General features: G+C 38.0%; 1 protein-coding gene and 1 long non-coding RNA gene across 3 annotated transcripts; one reads left to right on the top strand and one right to left on the bottom strand.

Annotated features, from left to right (window-relative positions):
• Window positions 1-15: 15 nt before the first annotated feature.
• Window positions 16-17,316, bottom strand: idh2 (isocitrate dehydrogenase (NADP(+)) 2). Of its 2 annotated transcripts, XM_027004582.3 has the most exons (11): window positions 17,133-17,316; window positions 11,076-11,167; window positions 8,093-8,258; window positions 7,682-7,842; window positions 7,363-7,506; window positions 5,458-5,594; window positions 4,796-4,947; window positions 3,939-4,051; window positions 3,494-3,591; window positions 1,387-1,479; window positions 16-405 (listed from the first exon to the last, which is right to left on the bottom strand). In XM_027004582.3, the coding sequence occupies exons 1-11, from the start codon at window positions 17,242-17,244 to the stop codon at window positions 321-323; spliced, it is 1,353 nt and encodes a 450-aa protein (XP_026860383.2). In that variant the 5' UTR covers window positions 17,245-17,316; the 3' UTR covers window positions 16-320. The 2 variants fall into 2 exon arrangements, with proteins under 2 accessions (XP_026860383.2, XP_081571533.1); XM_081715407.1 differs by lacking the exons at window positions 11,076-11,167; window positions 17,133-17,316 and adding an exon at window positions 9,867-9,886.
• On the top strand, window positions 15,288-21,887 carry LOC145658485 (uncharacterized). Its single transcript, XR_014124040.1, has 3 exons — window positions 15,288-16,552; window positions 20,394-20,554; window positions 21,558-21,887. It is a non-coding gene; the product is annotated as an uncharacterized LOC145658485 (long non-coding RNA).
• Window positions 21,888-21,902: the final 15 nt, after the last annotated feature.

Below are 21,902 nucleotides of genomic sequence, written 5' to 3'. Positions count from 1 at the left end.
AACAGCACAAGAAGAGAGGTTCAAACAATTTATTAGAGGGTTTCTGAAATGGTGCTGTCCTTTTTTTTTTTTCCATGGTATAATACAGTTTTTGACATACAGTACTTCATTTTACAAAAATAAAACCTTGGAGTTGTAAGGAGACAATGGTGATGGAGTGGACTGATGGCACCAGCAGTTTAGCCAACAGCACTAAGAATACAACTTCTACTTTTGTTTTTAACTTCTCCCTTGAGGCTTAATGCTTGTGGTTATTATGAACTTTAAGTTAAAAATGAGGTACAAAAAAAGACCCTTTTCACCATCTTCACTGTATTCCTTCATTTGCCCAGGGCCTTGTCAAGGTTGGTCTTGATTGCGTCCAAGAAGTCTGTGGTGTTGACGTAGTGCTCATTGAGCTTAACACTGCAGCAAAAGACACAGACAAGTCAAACACAGAAACCCCAAAACAACTTGGGATAAAAGTCAGAATGCAATCACACTGTTTTATTGTACTGAAAACACCTCATCAGACCATGGGCCAAAAAACACAAACTGTTCAATAGTTCAAATACCCAAATCCCAATAAAACCTTCAGTGTCCCCAAAAGTGTTATGTTCACCAAGATGTTATTTAATAAACATCATCCTTCAAATGTAAATTAACTTGCATTTTGAAAGGCCTGATAAAATGTAGAGAGGGGTAAAATAATCAGTGGCCAAACTACTGATGTGCCAGTCAAACAAAAGTGATAAAATCATGCAAATAAGTGTTGATCAATATTCACTCAAAGCTACCTGCAAAAAACAAATGGCTGCAGAGACTCTAAACTGGAGAAAACAGAATTCAAAATAAGAACTGCACCAATTAACAATTCCCTGATGTTTAATAATGTTACTGATGATACAGGCTAGCAAAGTCTGAGATAGCGGGGGGAAAAAAGGCAAAGTCTGAGCTCAGAGATTTTGTTCGTTTTAAGGACGCCAAACAGTCCTAGGTAAATTGTGAAACAAGATGACAATTTGGCACACGAGTGCTAGTCATCAGTCCTTCTACATATTCACTCTGAAATTGCTCAGTCATTTGTGTTCCAAAAACTGATAAATGCAAATGTGTCATATTTAACCAACCTGCCTACTAAAACAGGTTTCAAATCACGTAGCCTAGCTCTGACACATACTAAGGGCCTGAAAGTGTTTGCGTTCAGCAGCCTATGTTAACTGTAGCTGAAACTCAACAGAGAAACAATGGTTAAAAGGGTTTTGCATTCACCATTTCCAATTTAACTGAGCTACACAAGAAACTGAAATTAAATATGACAACAGTGGGATTTCATAAATGCCTTCTCAGAGAAAATTGTCACCACAGTGTAACCGGTTTTGTGGACTACATGGAAACCTAACTTACTTAGACAGGCCATGAATACAACCAGCCAGATCCTTGGTCATGACCCCACTCTCCACAGTTTCCACACACACGCGCTCCAGAGTCTGGGAGAACCTGGGGGTGGCAAGACCATCAGAGCACCATCACACAATAAGTTTGCTTACAGAACAAAAACTGCATCAGATGTACAGGGACTGATACAGGTCCAGCCGAAGCTGATGTGGAATTAACTGACACTAGCTTGAGGCCTTTTTACTGGCTTGTCTGCTGTCTGTTCGGTGGTTTGTCTGGTGTGGCAGTATTTGATGAGGTAGCATTTTAAACGAGCGAGCGGTCAGCAGGGTTGAAAGCGGCTCCTTTGTGAATTTCTACATTTATTAAAAGAAAAACAAGAATAAGAATCTGTATAATTGGCAGGCCAGAAATTAGGAAAATGTTGCAGTCAGCCACCTTTCAAAAAACTGTTTTCAAGATTCCTTCCCCTCATGGGAAATGCACTTCCCATAACATGTCATCAACCACACTCAACATAGAGCTTTCACTTTGCTCAAGGCCAGCACATCTCATGCCATTAAGGCCATATTGATTGAGCACAATGATCAACTCACATGCTGAACTAGGAAAAATTGGTAACGAAAACCCAGTGCTGTGCAGTGCATTGGTGATGACTACCTAAGTAGCATAAGACGACGTCTACAGGAACATTTGGGGTGGGAGAATAGTGGCAATCTTACAAAAGTACTATACAATTTATATACATGCTTTTACATCCACCCCCCAAGGCTATTCAACCATTTCCATTAATGTGTGAATCACTATTAATCAATTGAGCCCTTCCAATAAAAAAAAGTGACTTTTATTGTAAAAATCACTTCAAGCTGGTATGAAATTGTTTGATGTCCTCTATTTAAAATAAAGCAATCTCTAGAGCTTCTGTTTGTTCGGCAATATTTAATTTTTTTTCAAATAAGTAAAACCATTTCTATCTGCTGCTAGGAATTTGGTACTGGAGATATATGTTCTACAAAATAAACACAATATAAAACATTACTGCAAGTATTATTTTGATATGCCTATATGAATAAAGTAATAGAAGTCTAAAAGATAATAATTTAAAACAATTTAAAGTAAAAGGTTGTACAAAATCAAAAAGGACCTAAAATAACTGATTACACAAAAAGGGGAAATGGCCAGTATATATGGGATTTCATTGGAAGGACAATTCTCCTTAAAATAAATATACATAATTTCTACAGTTCAAGTTGATCTCCGGACAAGTCACAAGTGATGAATATAGTTATATATGGAGTGTGTTGGTTCACCATTGTAATGTCTGTCAGCCATTGACGACAATGACATCGTCTATCAGGCCAACCCTATCCTCTACTACCAGAACTAACACCAGAGATGCTAAAGAAAAATAGATTTATGCTAGCTGCACTTTAAAGTGATCAGTAAAAAGGTGCACCAAAATGACCTTTTCTACACAGAAATCCAAAAACACTGGTTTGTCGGTTTCACAAAAATGATCATAGGTGATCATTATTTTGTTCAAACTAGACTTGTTAACATAAACACATTAATTTGTGTTTGTGTTTAACACAGAGTTATCAATAAACATCAATTTGGGTTTTTAATGAATGCACTTTCCAGTGAATCTTGTATGTATCCAGCATTTCAAATATGCATGAAAGGTAAATCAGATGTCTTGGCTAGCCAACAGCAAAGCCAGTAACAGGCCAGAGGGATAGGTGGTTTTAAAGGCAGGCTTCATTAAAGCACACACCAGGATCAGTGAGTAAAATCATAGTCAGTCTGATATGCACCAAATGCAGGACTCAGTTTCACCTTGACTGAAACAGAGCTGGAAATACCCCACAACAAAAAACCTGCACAACTATCAATGGCTATTCATTGTCAATAAAATATGATAACCATACACAGAATCTGTTCAAATGAATCAGTTTCATAGATCAACTGACTACATTAAATAATGCACAAAACCTGTTTTAACTCTGACATTCCTATTCAAATCAATTTCTAGAAAGATGGACTCACTTATCACAAGCAAAATATTTATAGCAAAGGCAGAAATCAAGCAAGCTGGCATTAAACTGACAGAAGGTACCTGATCAGGTCTTGGTTCCCATCAAGCTTGCCCCTGTGCTCCAGTCCCTTCGTCCAGGCAAAGATACTGGCAATGGGATTGGTGCTGGTAGGCCTTCCCTAAGAACAAAGATTGCAAAAACAGTAAAAATCAGGAAGACAGAAATTTATTTGTACAAGTCAACACCATAGACGAGGTAGAACAGACAGTATAAAAAGACAAATCCAGTGGGCATTAGCCTCAAGCCAAAGAATGCATGCCATTACAACTGTCACCACTAGATGGCAGAGCCAGTCAAAAAATTAAACCACAGAATTTTGCTAGCACCATACATTTTGTGGTTACACTATGTTACGCTATGCTTTGGGACAAAGACAGACTAAAAACTAGTCTGATGTGCTATGCTGCATATGGCAATGTCCTTTGACCCCTAGGCTGTGCACCGGAGGAAGCAGCTGGCACTCACCTTCTGGTGCTCACGATAGTGCCTGGTGACAGTGCCGTGGGCTGCCTCAGCCTCAATGGTCTTCCCGTCGGGGCACACGAGCACAGAGGTCATCAGTCCAAGAGAGCCAAAGCCTGGGAACACCATGACCTCTCATTCAACATTCTCATGAGTGATGACCCCAATATGGCATCAACTTTAGCAGGGCAGGGCAGCATACCCCTTCACCACTCTACCCCATTTCAAGATCTTGCATTTTTCATTGTATTGTGTTGATGACAATCTTTTTGCCAGATTTCCATCGTACACCTAAAGTGGCTGATGCTAAATTCTGCACTGTGTTAAATAGGTGAACATGGTATGCGAGTGTGGCAGTTGGACCATATATCTCTAAAAGATGAAAATTTGCTGAAAAAGCAGCAATCTACATATACCCTTACATCGGTGACCGAAGAGGTCCATTGTGAGGCTCCTCAGCTAAAACCTTAATCATCATAAATGGTACAGGACATATGGGAGCTTGGCTGATACTGACAGTAGAGTTGCAGATTCACAACAGACCCAGAAAGCCTGTTGATTGGAGCATCCCAAAATAAAACCCAAGAAGCATCAAGGACATGATGGGCTTTAGAAGCGGTACTACAGAATGTGTCGTTAATAATTCTTTTATTAGAATATTCCAGGCTGTGCTAGTGATTCCTCATCCTAGTAATAAAATATATATTTAGGCATTTCCTTGAATAAGCTGATTAACCCAGGAGGTTAACTTACTAGCAGAGAGGTCAGTATATTAGAGCAGGAAAAACACTGAACTGTGCAGTACAGGGTTACTTCAGGACAGGTCACCGTCAGTCTCTGCCCAAAAGTCGGGTACATACCTTGAGCCAATATGTCTGACTGCACATCTCCATCATAGTTCTTGCAAGCCCAAACAAAAGCACCAGAGGACTTCAGCACCTGAGCCACCATGTCATCAATAAGCCTGTGCTCATACCAGATCTTCAGCTTGTCAAACTCTGGCTTGTAGTTTCTGTTAATGACAATTCAATAAACTGGCTAAATGTTTCATTTCAGCAGTTGGATTAACTGTAAATAACTACTACAAACGTACCTTTAGGGGTGGGTGACATGACAAAAATCTTATTACAAATTAACATTTTAAATAAATTTAGCTTCTCAGCAGCCAGCTAACAAATTGGGAAACACACAAACAATTGTATACATTTCTTATTAAGTCTATCTTCATTAGGAGAACTAGGCATGCACTTTAAAATTCCAAATCTTTTTTTAAGTCAATGTTGGAGGTCTACTGATGTACTCAAAAGTGCATTGTGGTGCAATTCCTTCAGGGACAATAGCATATCAACCACCCATAATCTGGAGACAAAGCACATAGAGGTACCCTCATCACAGAAGTTCAGCTTGTTTGAGTGGAACTTTATATTTAAAATGGCACCAGAACAACAAGTAAAACCTAACCAAATCAACTAGACCGAGATAAGACTCTCTATATCTACATTAAATCAGTGCAACATCTCACTTCTCAAAGATGTCCTGGAAGATGTCTTTAAAGCGCCCATCATATGCCTTCAGGATAGTGTTTTTGGTGCTCATGTACAGGGGCCATTTCTTCTGAATGGCATACTGGAAGCAGCTGTGAGCAAAACCAGTGATGGACTGGCACAGAAAGAAAAAGAGACAGGCAAGTCATAAAGAAATTAAAAATAAGAAAAGTGTTAAAAATTGGCTCCTCATAGAATCTAGGGACTAAATACAGATGTTCAAGGAGATGTTCAAGCTGACCATTTCATAAATTATGTTTCAACAAGAGACGTATAAATCATGCTTGCACAAGTAGTTATAACTACATATAACTGATGACGTGCTTATATACATTACCAGTGACCAAGTTAAATAAAACAGGAATTCAGTCAAAGCAAGTTATTAAGGTATTCAAAACTCTATGCAGTCATAGCTTCAAGCACCAGAGCTGGTAGTAGTAATACAAGCTCTGCTCACTGGCCAATACAGCATGTGCAAAAGTAACTTAATTTATTTTATTTTTTGAAAATCACAAACATAATCCATATAGACCACAGAGCCTTCACGGGTCACTGGGTTTCCTGGGTGCATCTGATCAATCGGTCATTAGTTCACCAGGTTTATGCTTTTACGAGCTCATGTGATAGTCTGTAATTATTTCACAAAAGTTCCCATATCATTGCCAAACTCCCGTATATCAATAAACATGATTCAAAGGTCCCATTGATCACAGGCTTGTTGTTCTCCTGAGTCCTGGCAGGGGGCAGTCTTTCTCTCTGTAGTGGCAGGGCTTGCAAAGGAGTATCTCTGCACCATATTACACTGGGTGAAGTTGTTCCTCACAGAGTGGCAGTAATGAGAGTTGTACCAACACCTGCTCCAGCTAATTTATTCTGAGATTATTTTGTGATGCTAAAGAAATGGGACATGACAGTTTCAAAAACAAGTATTCTTGACATTTCGAGTTCACAATGATGACAAACTGTCACTGGGTGGAATTAGTTTGCAACACTGAACATGGAATATCAATTTTTTCATGTCATATTTTGAAGGCTTTGTTACTTTCTTGGGTGTACCACTGACGAGACTAGAAATTATATTTCTGCACATCCCATATATGCTCCCAAAGGCTGCATTAGGCAATCTAGCTCCACAAAAATAAGACCATTTACTTTATTCTTCTAAAGTAAACACATATACATGCAATCTCCATTATTTCAGCACACATTGTACAAGAAGAAAAAACAATGTGGGGTGAGATGAGTCATATTATTGCACATTGTCCAGTTTAGTAACATTTTTAGATAATCACCCTGTTACCAGGACTCCTCCTTTAACCAATTACGTTAACCACAACATTAAAATCACACAAGGTGCATAAATACATTATCTGTGGGTGAAGACACCAACTCTACCCCTCAGCTCAGAGTTGCTGTTTAAAGGTTTTTCTAAAAGGTATCTGAAACCTGAGGCCTAAATCTTCTTGAAGGTTCTAATCTACGTTCACTCGGTCTATCTATAGGATTCTGATCCAAAAGAGGCTTTCTTTTGCATTTTCTCTTAAAGCTAGTCACAGTCCCTGAAACAAAAGGCACTTAGACACCTCTTCGGCTAGGCAGGGGCTAGAAAATCTGATCTGTCCAGGACAGAAATTGCATTGTGAAAAGGGCTTTGGTAGCCATGTAGACAATTGGTTGTTGGAACTCCCAAGCAAGGCCCTCATAGCCACAAACTAAAAATCTTCATATGAAATGCACTTCCTGTTGCTCTCAAAATACTCAACAAAGCACAGCTTTGCTGGGAAATGTTATTCTGACTTCTCAGAATAAAAAAGAAAGAAAGGTGAAAGAGCACTATAACGTTATTAGTCAGCTAAAAGAGAGCAATGCAAAGGTTGGTTCACCTCATCAGTGTTGTACATGCCCATACCACAGCCTCCACCAGGAAAGTCATACACCTCCCACTCCTGGGCCTTACTACCATCAGCAGGGGTGAAGCTGACCTTAAATTTTCCTGGTTTGTTCACAACAAAGTCTGTCGCTCTATACTGTAATAAAGCATATAAAAAGTCACAATTATACATGAGAATATAATTATATATATATATATATATATATATATATATATATATATATATATATATATATATATATATATATATATATAAAATAATATTAGTGAGTGCGTGCGTGTGTATAAATGGGTGTCCATGAATAGCAAACCTGGTCACCAAAGGCGTGTCTGCCAATTGTGATGGCCTGTGTCCAACCAGGAACAAGTCTGGGAATGTTCTTGCAGATGATTGGCTCACGGAAAACAGTGCCACCCAGAATGTTTCTGATAGTACCGTTGGGGCTTTTCCACATTTGTTTCAGCTTGAATTCTGAGTGAGAGGCAGAAAGGTTTCTGATCTGAGTATACAGCACTAATTTAACACTACGAGAGTAACACCACATGTTGGAACATTCATATTTACATGACATGATCAATTCTGGAATTCTAACTGAAATGTACCATCCTCAACACTACCTAATATCATTTTAGACCTCAACTTTGTAGCTGAGGTCTGAAATTATGACCAGATATAATTTTAAAACCTCAGCTTTGTAGCATGTTGTCAGGGAGTAGCTCACCTTCAACTCTGGCTTCGTCAGGAGTGATAGTGGCGCATTTAACAGCAACACTGTACTTTTTGGTGGCTAATGCAGAGTCGATGGTAACCTGATCATCGGTCTGGTCACGATAGGGTAGACCCAAGTCAAAGTACTTCAGTTCCACATCAACGTTGGACAGGATGAGCTGGAATGACCATGTATATGGTAAGAGGAAACAGGCAGGCAGAAGAAAAGCACATCCTTACCTGCCTAAATACTACAAATACAGTGCTACAAGTTAAAATGCTTTTAGTAGTCCTTTATGATGGCTAAAAATTGTCCTAATCAAACCTCAAACAAAACCAATGTCTTGTTAGCATATTCATCTCATTTTGATGTTAATAAGAGACGTTTTTCCTCACATAGATTAGCTTTAGCTGGTTTATCAACTTTCATTACTGTTTGACAATTGGGCTACTGGACATCCCAATCAAATCTTTCTTATGTGCCCATTCACATCTAAATATAATACATTTGAACATAATCCTTTACTGTATTTGTGCAAAAGGCAGCCTTTCATAGTGTAAAAGCCCAATCTCAACCACAAACATGAGACACAAGTGCTGTTGTGAGCGCGTGCGCACGCACACACACACACACACACACACACACACACATACGCACACACACACACGCACACGCACACAAACGTCAATATCTCAAACGGAGATGACCAACTACCTGTTTAACTTTGCTCATTTACCAGATTCATATCCTATTGTTAGCTAATGTTCAAATTCAAAAATAACTAATAAAGCTAAAATACTCTAAAAGCAGCTTATTTTATTTGCTTTGTGCTTTAAACAATTACACCAGCTGCAGTTGGGGCCAATTTAGCAAACAAACTAGTATGGAAACACCAGTCTGAGAAAAGTGAGTCTGGTTTGAAAAATACCAGAAAGTTCTCAGGTTTACATATGGATCTGTCAAATAATGAGACTGTCAGTACAGATGAACTTCTGTTTAAATCAATCTCTTGCAGTCTAATTCTTACAGTCTTACAATCATTTTTAACAGCCTAATGGTAAAACTGTCCAGATAATTGCAGAACAACTGCCTAGCTATGCAACTTGCCTGCGTCAAGGGGTTTGTTTTGCTCAATGATGTCATACATACAGAGTTTACATTCAACTTTGTTAGGGTTGTCCTTCAAAAGTTTGAAATTCTAGACTTCCTCTGGGACATGGTCATAGCTAGTCTTGTTTACTAACCACTCCACCTCATGGCTCAGCCTCTCTTATCAGTTAACCACCAGCACATGTTGCCATATGGATTTTTCCTTTTCTTTTGTTTTTTTGCTGCAAGCGTTTCAGCTAGCCTTGCCATGTAAAATAACTCCCTTTATTTCTCACTGAAATGTTCTCTGCAAATTTTTCTAAACTCTATCTTATCCATATAGGCTGTTGTCGAATACGCAAAAACAACCCCCAATTTGAAGAATCTATAGATGACAACACCAATTTTTTCTGTGCTGATCCGTTACTGCCATTTTTCATACACATACCAATCCAAGTGGACCTGTGGTTCCGTTTTGGCGTAAATATATTTTTCAAAAATCGATTTTATATTATATATTATTTTTAAGTTAGTGTTTTCCAGCTTCTGACCTATATTTTCCAGTCTACCTTAAAACTCAGAATGATAACTGCAAACTCAGCAGTTTTTCCAATTGCGCATATGGTTTGAATATGCTAAAGCCATAGAGTGAATAACATCATGAAGTTAGAGAGGGAGAGTTTTTATTTCCATTCACCTCTCTGGCTGTTTGTCAGGGTTCTGATCATTTCTCCTTTCCCTGACCTTCCTCTACGTCACAGCCAAACTGGAACCATCATCATCTGAATTTTTAAAGAACAAATTAATAAATAAATCAGTTGTTCATGGATCAGTGTCAGTAAACAGGGATAAGAAACTATTCATTCAGATGCTGTCAATAGAAGGTAATGCCAGTCTTCACACATGTGCAAATGCATGGACATTTGCATTTGAATATAATAGTTTAATCATTAAAAACTCTATAGCCGTGCTCAAACTGTTATCACCTGTTCAAACTAACCTGGCTGTCATCACATGACTTGTGGTGCACTGCTGTAAAGCACTACTGTGCTATTTTCAGGCTCTATTTGTGACAACATCGGATTGGTTTCCTTAACAATTTTTCTCCAAATGTCCGATCCAGCCTTTTGCTGATATCAACATAATTCTGATACATGGTATCAGACCGGTGCCGTCTCTAGAAGAATATCAGTCAACTGATCCGTCTACTAGATGATTAGATTTGTTAGATCAACTTTCAGGATGCTGCCCTAGTTTCTTTTTCCACCAGTTGTTCACTTCCTGCATTGCTTGTTCTTTTTTACATGAGACATTTTCCTTTTGGGCCCTGAATCTCCAAGGCACATAACCATTACCCATTAACCTTTTTTTCCCCACCAAGGAGAGGATGACAACTCCTCCACATACTGCCTTCATAGCTGCATAACTGGAACATGAAAAAAATAGGCAATTTAAAGCTATAAAACACAGAAGCTGGCTCACTATGAAATTTTGTTGCTTACATAAAAATGAACTTGTTAGAGGTTAGCCTGCCACTGCAGAGTATAAGCTTATAAAATGTAATGTTTTTGTTAGGAGTTAGTTCTCCATCTGCTGCTTCTCAAGGGTGGGAAATCAACCAGATACCCAGCTGCCCTCATAATACTGCCAGGACTGGTTCCTCAATGAGTCCCGCTTAAGCATACCCCTGCCCTGTATGTTTCTTTCCCCCATGTCTGTCTGTCCACCCACTCTTCTCTGCCGTATTTCGTTGTCAGTAGCGTTTTCTTCAAAGCCTCTTTTCTTCTGCTCGCTCTCGCTATGTGTCAAACTGTATAAAAATAGACTGGCCAGCCTCTGCTTCCCCTGTAGTCAACAGACCCCTCCCCCTTCCCCATTCTCATCCTCTCTCTTAAGCTTTAAACACCTTCTCTTTGATGAACTCCCAGATGATCCTGGTCATCTCATCTCCATCCATCTCCACCACGGGCTGAGCCACCTTGATTCGCTTGTCAGCATCTGTTGACAGAAGAAAGGGCTTATTAGAGTTATCCTTGTCTCAGTGTTACAGTTCTAAAACCACCAGTTCATGCAAAAATGTATTCCAGAGTCATTATCTAACAAATCAAGCAAGTGCATCACTTGTGGTGCACTGCTGCAACTGCTCCATGCTACACAGCACATTTCACTGTCATATGCATTTAATAGTACAGTCAAAGTTATCAGTCAAATGAGGCTTCATTTGAAACCTGAACTTATTTAGAAAATGTGTATGTTGAACATTAGGCACGCCAACCAATATGTTTAGCTTGCTGAAAGTCACATCCTGTTTATGAGACTGTATGGGCCTTCATGACAATTAGCAATGCATATTGCAAAACTAATAGACAGCTTTTAATACTGCACACACATATTGATTTCTTAGCTTTTATTAAACAATTAAGGTATCTGGATAGCACAAAAGTCAGCTAGACTAAGTGGAAGAACAGTTTGACTTTTTCCATGGGGTCAAAAGGCTATATTTTAATGAAAATTATGAGGATGCCATCAAGGACTTAAAGTATCTTTATTTTAAAACAAATTAAAACCTGCCAACCTGTCAAAGAATGAAATAGCACTGAACAGACTTTATAAGAGGAATGATTACATTATGTAGGTGTTTTGCAATTTTTTTTAAATTAGGTATATAACTGTTAGAATTAATATAATAACCAGTCATAATATTATAATCATTAACAATAGTCATAATAACAGTCAAGTGAACAATAAAATGCAATAAAATAACTCTCTGTAATTTATGTCTAGACAAGACTTATTCTAAGATGTTTAACTAATATAATCCACACCAGACAAAACTGGCCAAGGCTCAAAGTACTTCCTATTGCAGGTAGTGAATTAAAGTGGAAACACTTTTCCTGCGAGGAAGGAAATTATAGAGTGGACAAATTACCACCAGCCTTCCTTTAAATAGTTTTAGTCAGTTACATGTTCTCAGTCAATTTGTGCAAGAGCCAAAAACTACAATAGCTGTAAACCAATGTGTTCTAGAAAGTGATACACAGATACTATCGGGCTGAAGTAATTTTGCGAAGGTTTGACAGACAACGAAGGTGAGAATGCATGTCCAAATGAGAATTTATGAGGTCAGGTACTGATGTAGTATGAGAAGGTCTGGCTGGCAATCGATGTTCCAGATCAACTCAAAGGTGTTTGGGGTTATTGGGCTCAAAGCTCTGTGCTGGCTACTGGAATTCCTCCACACCAAACACATCAAAACATGTCTTTATGGACCTCACTTCGTGCACAGGGGTGCAGCTGTGCAAAAACAGGAAAAAATTTTTGCTACAAAGTTGAAGAACCCAATTATCCAAAATATACTTGTATGCTGTAGCATTAACATTATCCTGGAACTAAGGGGTTTTAGGGAAATCCCTAAAAAAACAGCTCTAAATCATCATCCCTGCTCCACCACGCTGACACTACCAATTCCAGCAGACAGCTTTTTCTTGGCACCTACCCAACCTGGATTCGATCATCAGATTGTAAAGCTTGATTCATCTCTCCAGAGAACCTGTTTATACTATTCTACACTGCCATAGCAACATTTTTTACACAATTCCAGTGAACAGTTTGTGTGTTCTGCCAATTCATGTATGAACTGTTGTTGCTCCTAGATGATTCCATTTCAAAATAATGCCATGTACAGTTGACGGGCAGATCTAGCAGGGCAGAAATTTCATAAAACTGACTTGTGGCAAAAGTGGGATCCTAAGACAGTGCCATGTTTAAAGTCACTGACCTCTTCAGTATGACCCATTCTACTACCCAGTGGTTGTCCATGGACAAACTCTGGCTATGCACATAAGCCTTGGGTTTAACCTACTAAATAACATTTACAGTAATAGCAGATTATAAAAAGAGTGGCCCTCGCCAACTTCAGTACTGATTTTTGCCATTTTTTAATGGTGACTGCAAAAACATACCCCAAAACACAGGTACCTGCAAGTCCAAAAAGTAACACGAATAGTACAAGTTTGCTGCTGTCATTCTTTGTTTGCACCACCCCTTGCACTGACCCAAAAAGGAAAACACTTATAAGCACTGATAAAACACTGGTCATAGCCAATCCAACACTGGTATCAGTCCAAAAATCCCACGTCAAAAAGTTTTTATCCTGCACAACTAAATTAATTATTCAAAAGTAACCTGAATGGTTTTGCAGATGAAAAGTAGAAGACAGAATGAGAATGGAGAAAGGACTGATCTATTCTACTGCCAAGAGAGATTGGTCCCATTACAATCTAAAGTACTATTACTGAAAAGAGAGCAAGAAATAACACTGAAGACAACGATAACAGTATTTGGTTTCTTTGATGTAAAGGTCTAGCGATAAGATGCATAAACGCAAACTACTTTTCCAAATTTAACTGAATAACCTTGTCATTCATTTATACTATTCAGCACATTACTGGAATAAGATTTTTAAACCTTTCCAATCACAGACTATAGAAACTATAACAGACTAAACTATCCACCATCCACACAATATCCATAAGTACAATTTGCTCATACACTATGCATTAAATTCAAGATAAGTAAATAAATGTAGAGTTGTTCATCATAAGAAGGCTTAAAACTAACGTTAACCAGGAAATATCACACACTGTTACCATATACAGCATTGAATACTTAGGGAAAATATTTGTGATAAATTACAGAAAATGACAGGGCTTTTTGCAAGAGGTGATAAGACACACGTGACAAGCCCACAAACCTAGGTGTGCAAACTCTATTAAAATAGCACAGTGTACATATTCCACGCACAAGCATATCTGAGCTTGCATTTACAATATCATATGAAATGTGTAAAATGAGGCAGTTGTGCAAAGAGGTACAGTTCCCCCTTGCACATAACAGATAACCTCTAAAAAGTGCATTTGCATATGGGCCAGAGTAATCTCCTTGGCCATGCAGGCAGCCATGTTTAACTCTGCGCTAAGGACATCCAAAGCAGGCTCAGCTTTCACATAGCTCTGCCCTTCCGCACAGCCCAGCCATTTGCAGTGCATTGTGGGTTACAAGTCAAATGAGCACTTAAAAACAACACAAGCAGAGAGGTATGGAGTCAAAGGACTCCCCCTTGCTAATTTGAAGCAGTGGGCAAAGCAGGGAGAAGAGCCAAGATTATGTAAGCATGCTTCAATACACCATTGCTTACAAAGGGAATTTGTTGTACTTTGCAGCACAGGGAATTAACCCACTGGCTCAGTGAGCAGGCTGTCTGTGCTGAGCTTAAAATGCATGAGCTGACTTGTAGCAGAGTCTGATGAGCAGCCAGGGTCTCAAATGCCTTTCCAAAATACAGACTTCATGCATTTCATTGACGAGTTAGCAAATCTACGGACAAGGACTTGTTTGTTTACCACTGTCCCAAGTCCAGCACTCATTCAGGACAAACTACAACTGAAAACAAATGAATGGAACCACTCCCAATGTGCTCACACCAAACATTCATTCTAAAAAGGATCATCTTTTTTGGGTGTGTACATATATATGGCAGTTTCAAACAGACCGGTTTATATATATTATATATTAGCCCAACATAACAAATACCAGGATCAACAAGCTAATACACAATCCCAATCCTACGGATACTAAAAAGCCTACACTGACTACACACATTACACCTATAGTAATTAACTGTACATAATCTATTTAATACCAAGATGAATAACTAAGTACAGGTGAAGATAAAAACTATGGATAAAAAAAGGTATGGGATACAGAGGAAAAGCAGCCCATGTTTACTTTAGGTCTATAGGTCTTTAAGTGATAAAGCACATGACAGAAGAGCCTACATGACCCACACCTGGTTTTCAGCGGTCAGGGGCATCAGCTAAAAAAGTGTCCCCTTGATTCTTGAATAGCAGTACAAAATAAAGAAAGAAAAGAAAAAGAAATGAAAAAACACTACAGTTAACCCCCCCCCCCCGCCCAGTGAAGGAGCAGGCGGGTACTCAACATGTACTAAAGTTTATGTTATACTCTAACTGAAGAACCATTGATTCACCTGTTCTTGCAAATATTTATATAGGGTGAAATGTTCAACAAAATGGTAGATTTCATTGCACACTTTTTTTTTTTTTTTTTTTTTTTACAAGCAGTAAAACTGGCTATATCAAGCTCAGACTTCTGACTGGAATACGAGACTATTTGTATCTCTGCCAGAAACTAGGCAAAACAGATACCCGATATAAATATACGATTTTCATAATTTGTCACTGACATTTCATCTATTTATTTTCTTACTAACTAAAACTCCCTTGTTGATTTCAACTTTGACCTGGAAAGTCGTCAGCAATGACAGTGCCAAAAAAAACCTGCACAAAGTAGCAACGCACAAAAGGTTTCCGGCCCGCTCACACTGCGTGTACCAAAACCTTGTTTTTTTATTGGCTAACTTCGTATGTACAACCTGCTGATCCTGGTAACAGTTGAAAAGTAAGGGTAACAATAACTTGATACACATAACCAAAACTGCTTTTACATGTACATTACATTTATGACATTAAGCTGACTCTTTTACCCAAAGCGACTTACAATTATGACCAAGTACAATTTGAGGCATTGAGGGCCCATTTAGCTACCGCTTATTTTAAACAGTATGTTAATCCAACTTAAACTCATATTTTGGGAAACCCTCTACAGCAACTTCCAAATAAACAGGACTTTTGACGGCTGAACTGTAGCTACGTCATACAGAATGAATGAAGCTATCATGGACCTTGAGGGGATACATGCTGCCCGTCAAATGCCCTAGTTACAAAATCCAAAAGGTCTTAAAGGCTTTCTCTCAAAGGTTTTCAATAACCTTTCACCTAGTGTCCCTTAAATTGCTTTGAAGAAAACGAATTGACCATGGGTGACTCATTTAACACAAAATGTTCACAAACAACTGTGATCTAAGACCGCAGTCAAAATATAAATTGAAAAACCCCGCTATGTAAGCAGTACTTTGAGCAGTTTCTCTTGGAGTGAAGAAGCTGGTTAGTGTAGTGGGCTGTACTTGGGCAGCTATAAGTCCTGGACAGCCTGGCATCCCACCGGCTGACCTTGAGACTTAGATTTTCCAACATTGCAGTAATCAAATAATATGCTGTAAACACTGTTCAAATAAATATGTTATGATGCTGAATAAACATCAACGGCATGGAAACGCTTATTGCTTTTGAAGCTACAATGAGTTATTTTATGCGAATAAAAATGCATCCAAGTTCGCTAGCGCTAACGCTAGCTCATTAGCCATCTTAGCTAGTAGCAACGGTCATCTTAATACCGCTATTCGTCGCATGGCAAAAATGATCCCCCCCATCAATAACCGCAACGAGATGTACCCCTTTAAAGGTATGAATTAGTTTGTTTGTTTTTTTCTGTGTCTGTTTCCTAAAATAATGAGTTAAGCTGTTTTATTTCACATCCTCAAAGGGTCGTAAGACCCTTTTTGTGCCATCAGCTTGCAAGCAGACAAAGAAGCGCCTACATGGCGAGCTAATCGCCAGCGACGGCCCATGTCTAGGTCAAGCCGGTAACGTTAAATATTCAGCTGATGTCGAAGTAGGTACAGATCGGTTCACTTAAAAATCACTCACAACTATCGTTGTGAATGGAAACTTGTGTAGCAACCTCTCCAGCGTATACTAAAGCACGGTGACAAAAAAATCCTAGCCAGGTTTAGCTATCGACAAAACCGAACGAAATGAGAAGACCAATGAGGATCACTTTCATTCAAACGACAGCAGACCAACTTAGATGTACAATATAAACCTAACGCTAGCTACTTTAGCGAAAAGTTGTAGACAAAGCAAAATCAACGTTAGGTTATCTATCACGTCGAAATTAAACTACAGTGAGCTACAGCTATTGAAAATAACGTTACTAAGATGTTTTCAACCGGTCTGGAGAAGCAATTGCTTAAAAAACTCACAGTTCCTCTTCTGTGAGTTCTGGCAAGTTGCAGGAGCGAGGACCGCCGGGGTTTTGGAGAGTGTAGCGGCAGATTTGGTGAGGGAGCTGAGGACCTTCAGGTAACCGGCCATGTTTGCCGCAAATGCTGCTCGGTTGCACCCCGAAGACACTCCGAACGAAAGAAGGATCGAACAAATTACCGCGTACGGCCAATATCCCTCCGCTCCGGTGCGACGTCACAATGAAAGGAAGAGGCGGAGCCTCAAACCCAGTGCTGTTTTCTGTAGCCAATCAGCGTCCAATGCGAGTGTTCCAAACGTGAGAGAATCATTTAAAACGTCTGGTTTCATTTTCGTTTACCTGCGTCTAAATGATTTGTTTTGTCTTTTTTCTTTGTTGTATTTTTCTTCATGTCTGAATGGAAAATATCCCGGATGTAATTATGTTTGTTTTCAATCTTTAATCTATTGAGATTTGTTTCCATGGTGAATAGAATTTTATGTCTTAGTGGATTTAAATGTGCATTCTTATGAAACACCGCATCAGAATGCTGGTGTGGCGATTATGAAATAGTGACCCGGCACTCAACTGTTTCTTAGCAGAGCAGCTGGCTAAATTTAGCCAGGCGGGGTTACCATACTCGGAGAAGGAATTTGATCTTTTGACAGCATGACAGTGCGGGTTCCAGTGTTAAACACAAGCCAGCGTTGTCACAGAGGTCGCGTCATTCACCTTTATAACGCCGGTTAGATTGTAACACATTTTACACTCTGGAGACTTAGTGACTGTTTAAGCGGACCTTTTAAACATTCTGAAGGTTTTGTGTTGTATGGAATCAGATATATAAGCACAGATTATGAATGGTCAAAGGCTAGATATTCAGACAGATATGATCTTTATCTAAATATGATCTTTATCTAGATCATGTCATTCTTGGTAATCTTATGTAGAGTAAATGGAAAGGTAGTTTATTAATGACAACAAGGTTGAAAATAATAAGTAAAGCAAGAATATCCTTTAGATTGCTACAGCAATCACATCAATTATCACCAACATGGGCCCTGCCATCAACACAAGGCAGAAAGGTCTACATGTGTGATATTGACACACTATGTTCCCAGAAACCTCTGTGTGTTCTTTCACTACTGCCAAAAGCATGTTTGTAAAATGGTGTGCCAGTAGGATGCATGTCTGTAGTCTGAGGTTAATAGGCATTACAGGTAATGTTATTATTTAGTCATTCATGTGGGTCTGTCACCAAAGTGTCAGTTTGTCATATCGAACTTTTCAGATGTATAATTTCCTGTTATTATATATATAATTCCAATAATTTAACATTTTTGTGAGATAGTGGCTCTGTAGCATATTGACAATTTTGGCTTTAGTTAACAATTAAAAGATAAATCAATATTAAGCTGCAATTTATTTGAGATCAGTTAGGTCTAAAATATTTTGGTGGGTTTAAAGATCGATCTTGAGAAATGTATTCACTCACTGATGTCAGATTCACTGACTAATTTGTTTAGTTCATTTTTTCATCTACATATACATAGGATAGCATTGTTTATGTATTGTTATATATATATAATGTTTATATATATAATGTTATATATATATATATATATATATATATATATATATATATATATATATATATATATATATATATATATATATGTATGTGTGTGTGTGTGTGTGTGTGTGTGTGTGTGTGTGTGTGTGTGGCTAAGGCTTCTGTACATATATTTTACTAAAGATAATTAATTTACACACACACACACACATATATATATATATATGTATGTATGTGTGTGTGTGTGTGTGTGTGTGTGTGTGTGTGTGTGTGGCTAAGGCTTCTGTACATATATTTTACTAAAGATAATTTATTGTAATGTTAATTGTTGCTGTTGGCATAATCACAAATGAAAGCATTAAAAGGATGTGATGTCATACTGTGCTCATGGCTGTTACTGGAATGTCAGCATAACATCAGTTATCTTTTGGAAGCATAAGACTGGTGCTGTTCAAACCTGACTGTTTGCCCTGTGGTGCCTCTGTGAGGTTGATGACACTCGAACTGGGTCAAAGTCAAAGAAAAGCCAATATTTTCTCAAGCACAATTAAGCAATTAATTAAGCAACTAGAATTGGGTCAACGCTGTGTGTATATTTACACACACTGGTGAAGATACCATATATACTTGTACATAATAAAATACACTTTATTAATGACATATGTGAAACTTTTCTTAGGCATAAGTAAAGGAAAATGTGATTATATTACTATTTACTATATTCAGTTCAGGACAGTATATATACAGTAATACTTTTAACAAGAGATCTGTGGCTCTTTATCCTGGGAACTTCCATGCTTCTCACATTATTGCTTTTTCTCTATTATAAGCAAACCTGACACCAGCTTTTTGTCAAGGTCTTTGTGATAGGGGTCAGTTGTGTTACTTCAGGGAAAATAAAAACATTTTCAAAGCATTGAGTTGCCCAAGGCAGGACCTGAGAATTACTGTCATATTGTTGCAAATCAGTTTGAAACATTATTGATTTAAATGGCACAGACAATTTAAAAATCCAATAATAATATATTATATTATGAAAAACAATTGCACAGCAATATAATTATATCCATGAATTTCTACCAGAATATTCAGATCAGCAGAAAAATTGCTGGTAAACCGATCTTACAATAAATACAGATAATTTATATAGAGGAAGAAAGGAACATTCTCTATAGTTCATGCTCATTTGCTTCATATATAATCAGCAGTTAGTTACTTTTGGTTTTTAAGGGTTTTCTAAAGAATACTTACAGCTGCATGTTTCACTTTACCCATAGTGCCACCTGCTGGTGATCCTGTGGTCATTGTATTAACCTGGTGCATCTAATAATATGCATTCCATTAAGTGATTTATTTATTTTGATTATTGATAAAAATTAAAAATAATTTAAATAATATATTAAATACTTTTAACCAGTGTGGCCTCATGTATACAACTGATTTGTAGCATTGGCAGTAATTCAGTGAGTTGACGTAATAACAAACAAACCTTTACTATAAGATTTTATTTTCTGTCTGTATTTTTCTTTATGTATTTCACTTAATTTTATGTCTATTACAGGATTCTTGCAGAAATAGTCTTATGAAAACCTATGAAAACTGCAATTTTGGAGATCCAGATTGCAAAGTAAATGGTTTGTCAAGAGAACAAAGCCACTATGCCACTAAACTGTAAAATGCAATGAATTTCATACCCATGGTCTGCAGACTAATGATCTAAGACAGTCATGCAACATTGGGATCAGGCGCAAGAGTGGCAATGGCAAAGGAAGAGGAAAAGGGAAAGCTTCCGTCTGTCCGGCAGCTGGCAGATTCCTGTGTTGGATACCAGATATGCAGCACACATGCAGCTGCAGCTTCCTCTAGAGGTCAGTAAAAATGCCATTGTATGAAATGCAGCTAGTAAAGATTCTGCAGATTATTTGCTATAAGGTAGACAAAAGTTAGGTTCTGAGAAAAGGATCCACCGTATCCCAGCTGGAGTTCCAATATATTCCAATTGGGAGGATATTTCCATTTTTAAATGCATCCAATTTTTTTTCTTATGGGCATGGTCAGTTTGAGCTAAAATCGATGAAAATCTTTCAGTAAGTTCATTCTGCACAACAGCAACTAAACTCCCAGTTAAAAACGATCCCAGCTGTCTTATTATTTTTGCTGGTGAATATATGTACACAGCACCTTAAGTCCTCTATGTACCCAACTATATTTATCTTTGCAGTGCAGCGAGACTGCTAGCAAAGATGCCAAATCGAGGCTGACCTGCAGTGACATTTATTATTAGAAATGAACCGTAGTCTCTTATGAACGCACCCCACAAAGCACTACTGAGCATTCCAGCACTTTCAGGGCCTGCAAATGGGTTTGGAATAGATTTAATAAAGACAAAAGCCATATATTTTAAATATCTGCTCTTATGGACATTTTGTTTGAAAATGAAATCTTTCAGTGTAAGATTTGCAGCCACTTCACATATGCTCAATAATGAAATCTTTGGCTTTCTTCCTATAGTCATTATTATCCTCAAGTACTAGTGTAACAACCTTCACCTAAGCAGCGTGATCTTAAACCAGCATGACTAACTATACATTAGCACTGTAACCCATTGTTACTACAGATTAGCACTGTTATCAATGGCTAACTATGCATTAGCACTGTAATCCATAACTAACTGCACATTAGCACCATAATCCATGACTAACTGCACATTAGCAGTGTAATCCATGGCTAACTCTGCACTAGCACTGTAATCCATGACTAACTACATATTACCATTGTAACCTATGCTTACTACATGCATGCACCAAACATCCCTGACAACAGCTATTACATATGCATTTCACTGTAACCCTTTTCTTTTTTTTCTTTCAGGTTAAAAAAAAAGTGACAAAGAAAAAATTGGACAGACATTTATTCAAAATATACAGAGTACTACATACAAAAATACTATGCATCGTATGGTGTAAACTTTAGCCACACAATCACCAATATGTCTCACAGTTTCATGTATGTGGTATTTGTCTCTCATGTTAGTATCCATGTGCTCACATAGATTTCTTTAAAATAAACTTGATGTAAAGTTGGTTGTGTTATGAAGTTTTTCTGTAAATTGCAATGTCTTTCCAGTATGAGAGTCAGAAGTGCTAATGTTTGCAGTTACTTTTTCTCTATTACTCATCACCAAATGGAATCCATATACAATTTATTATAAGACAT

The sequence above is a fragment of the Electrophorus electricus genome, chromosome 6 (assembly GCF_041902795.1).
Source record: "Electrophorus electricus isolate QZ-2024a chromosome 6, ASM4190279v1, whole genome shotgun sequence".
In the NCBI taxonomy this organism is placed as follows: domain Eukaryota; kingdom Metazoa; phylum Chordata; class Actinopteri; order Gymnotiformes; family Gymnotidae; genus Electrophorus; species Electrophorus electricus.
The sequence above is the reverse complement of the archived record's forward strand: the minus strand, read 5'-3'. Positions and strand labels throughout refer to the sequence as shown.

Bases quoted from the DNA above. Each gene is read 5' to 3' on its own strand.
- idh2 (XM_027004582.3), bottom strand. From the start codon at position 17,244: ATGGCCGGTTACCTGAAGGTCCTCAGCTCCCTCACCAAATCTGCCGCT. The intron at 7,843-8,092 runs GTGAGCTACTCC...CCTCTCACTCAG, and splicing joins TGACGAAGCCAGAGTTGAAG to AATTCAAGCTGAAACAAATG. The intron at 5,595-7,362 runs GTGAACCAACCT...TTTCTGTGCCAG, and splicing joins GCATGTACAACACTGATGAG to TCCATCACTGGTTTTGCTCA.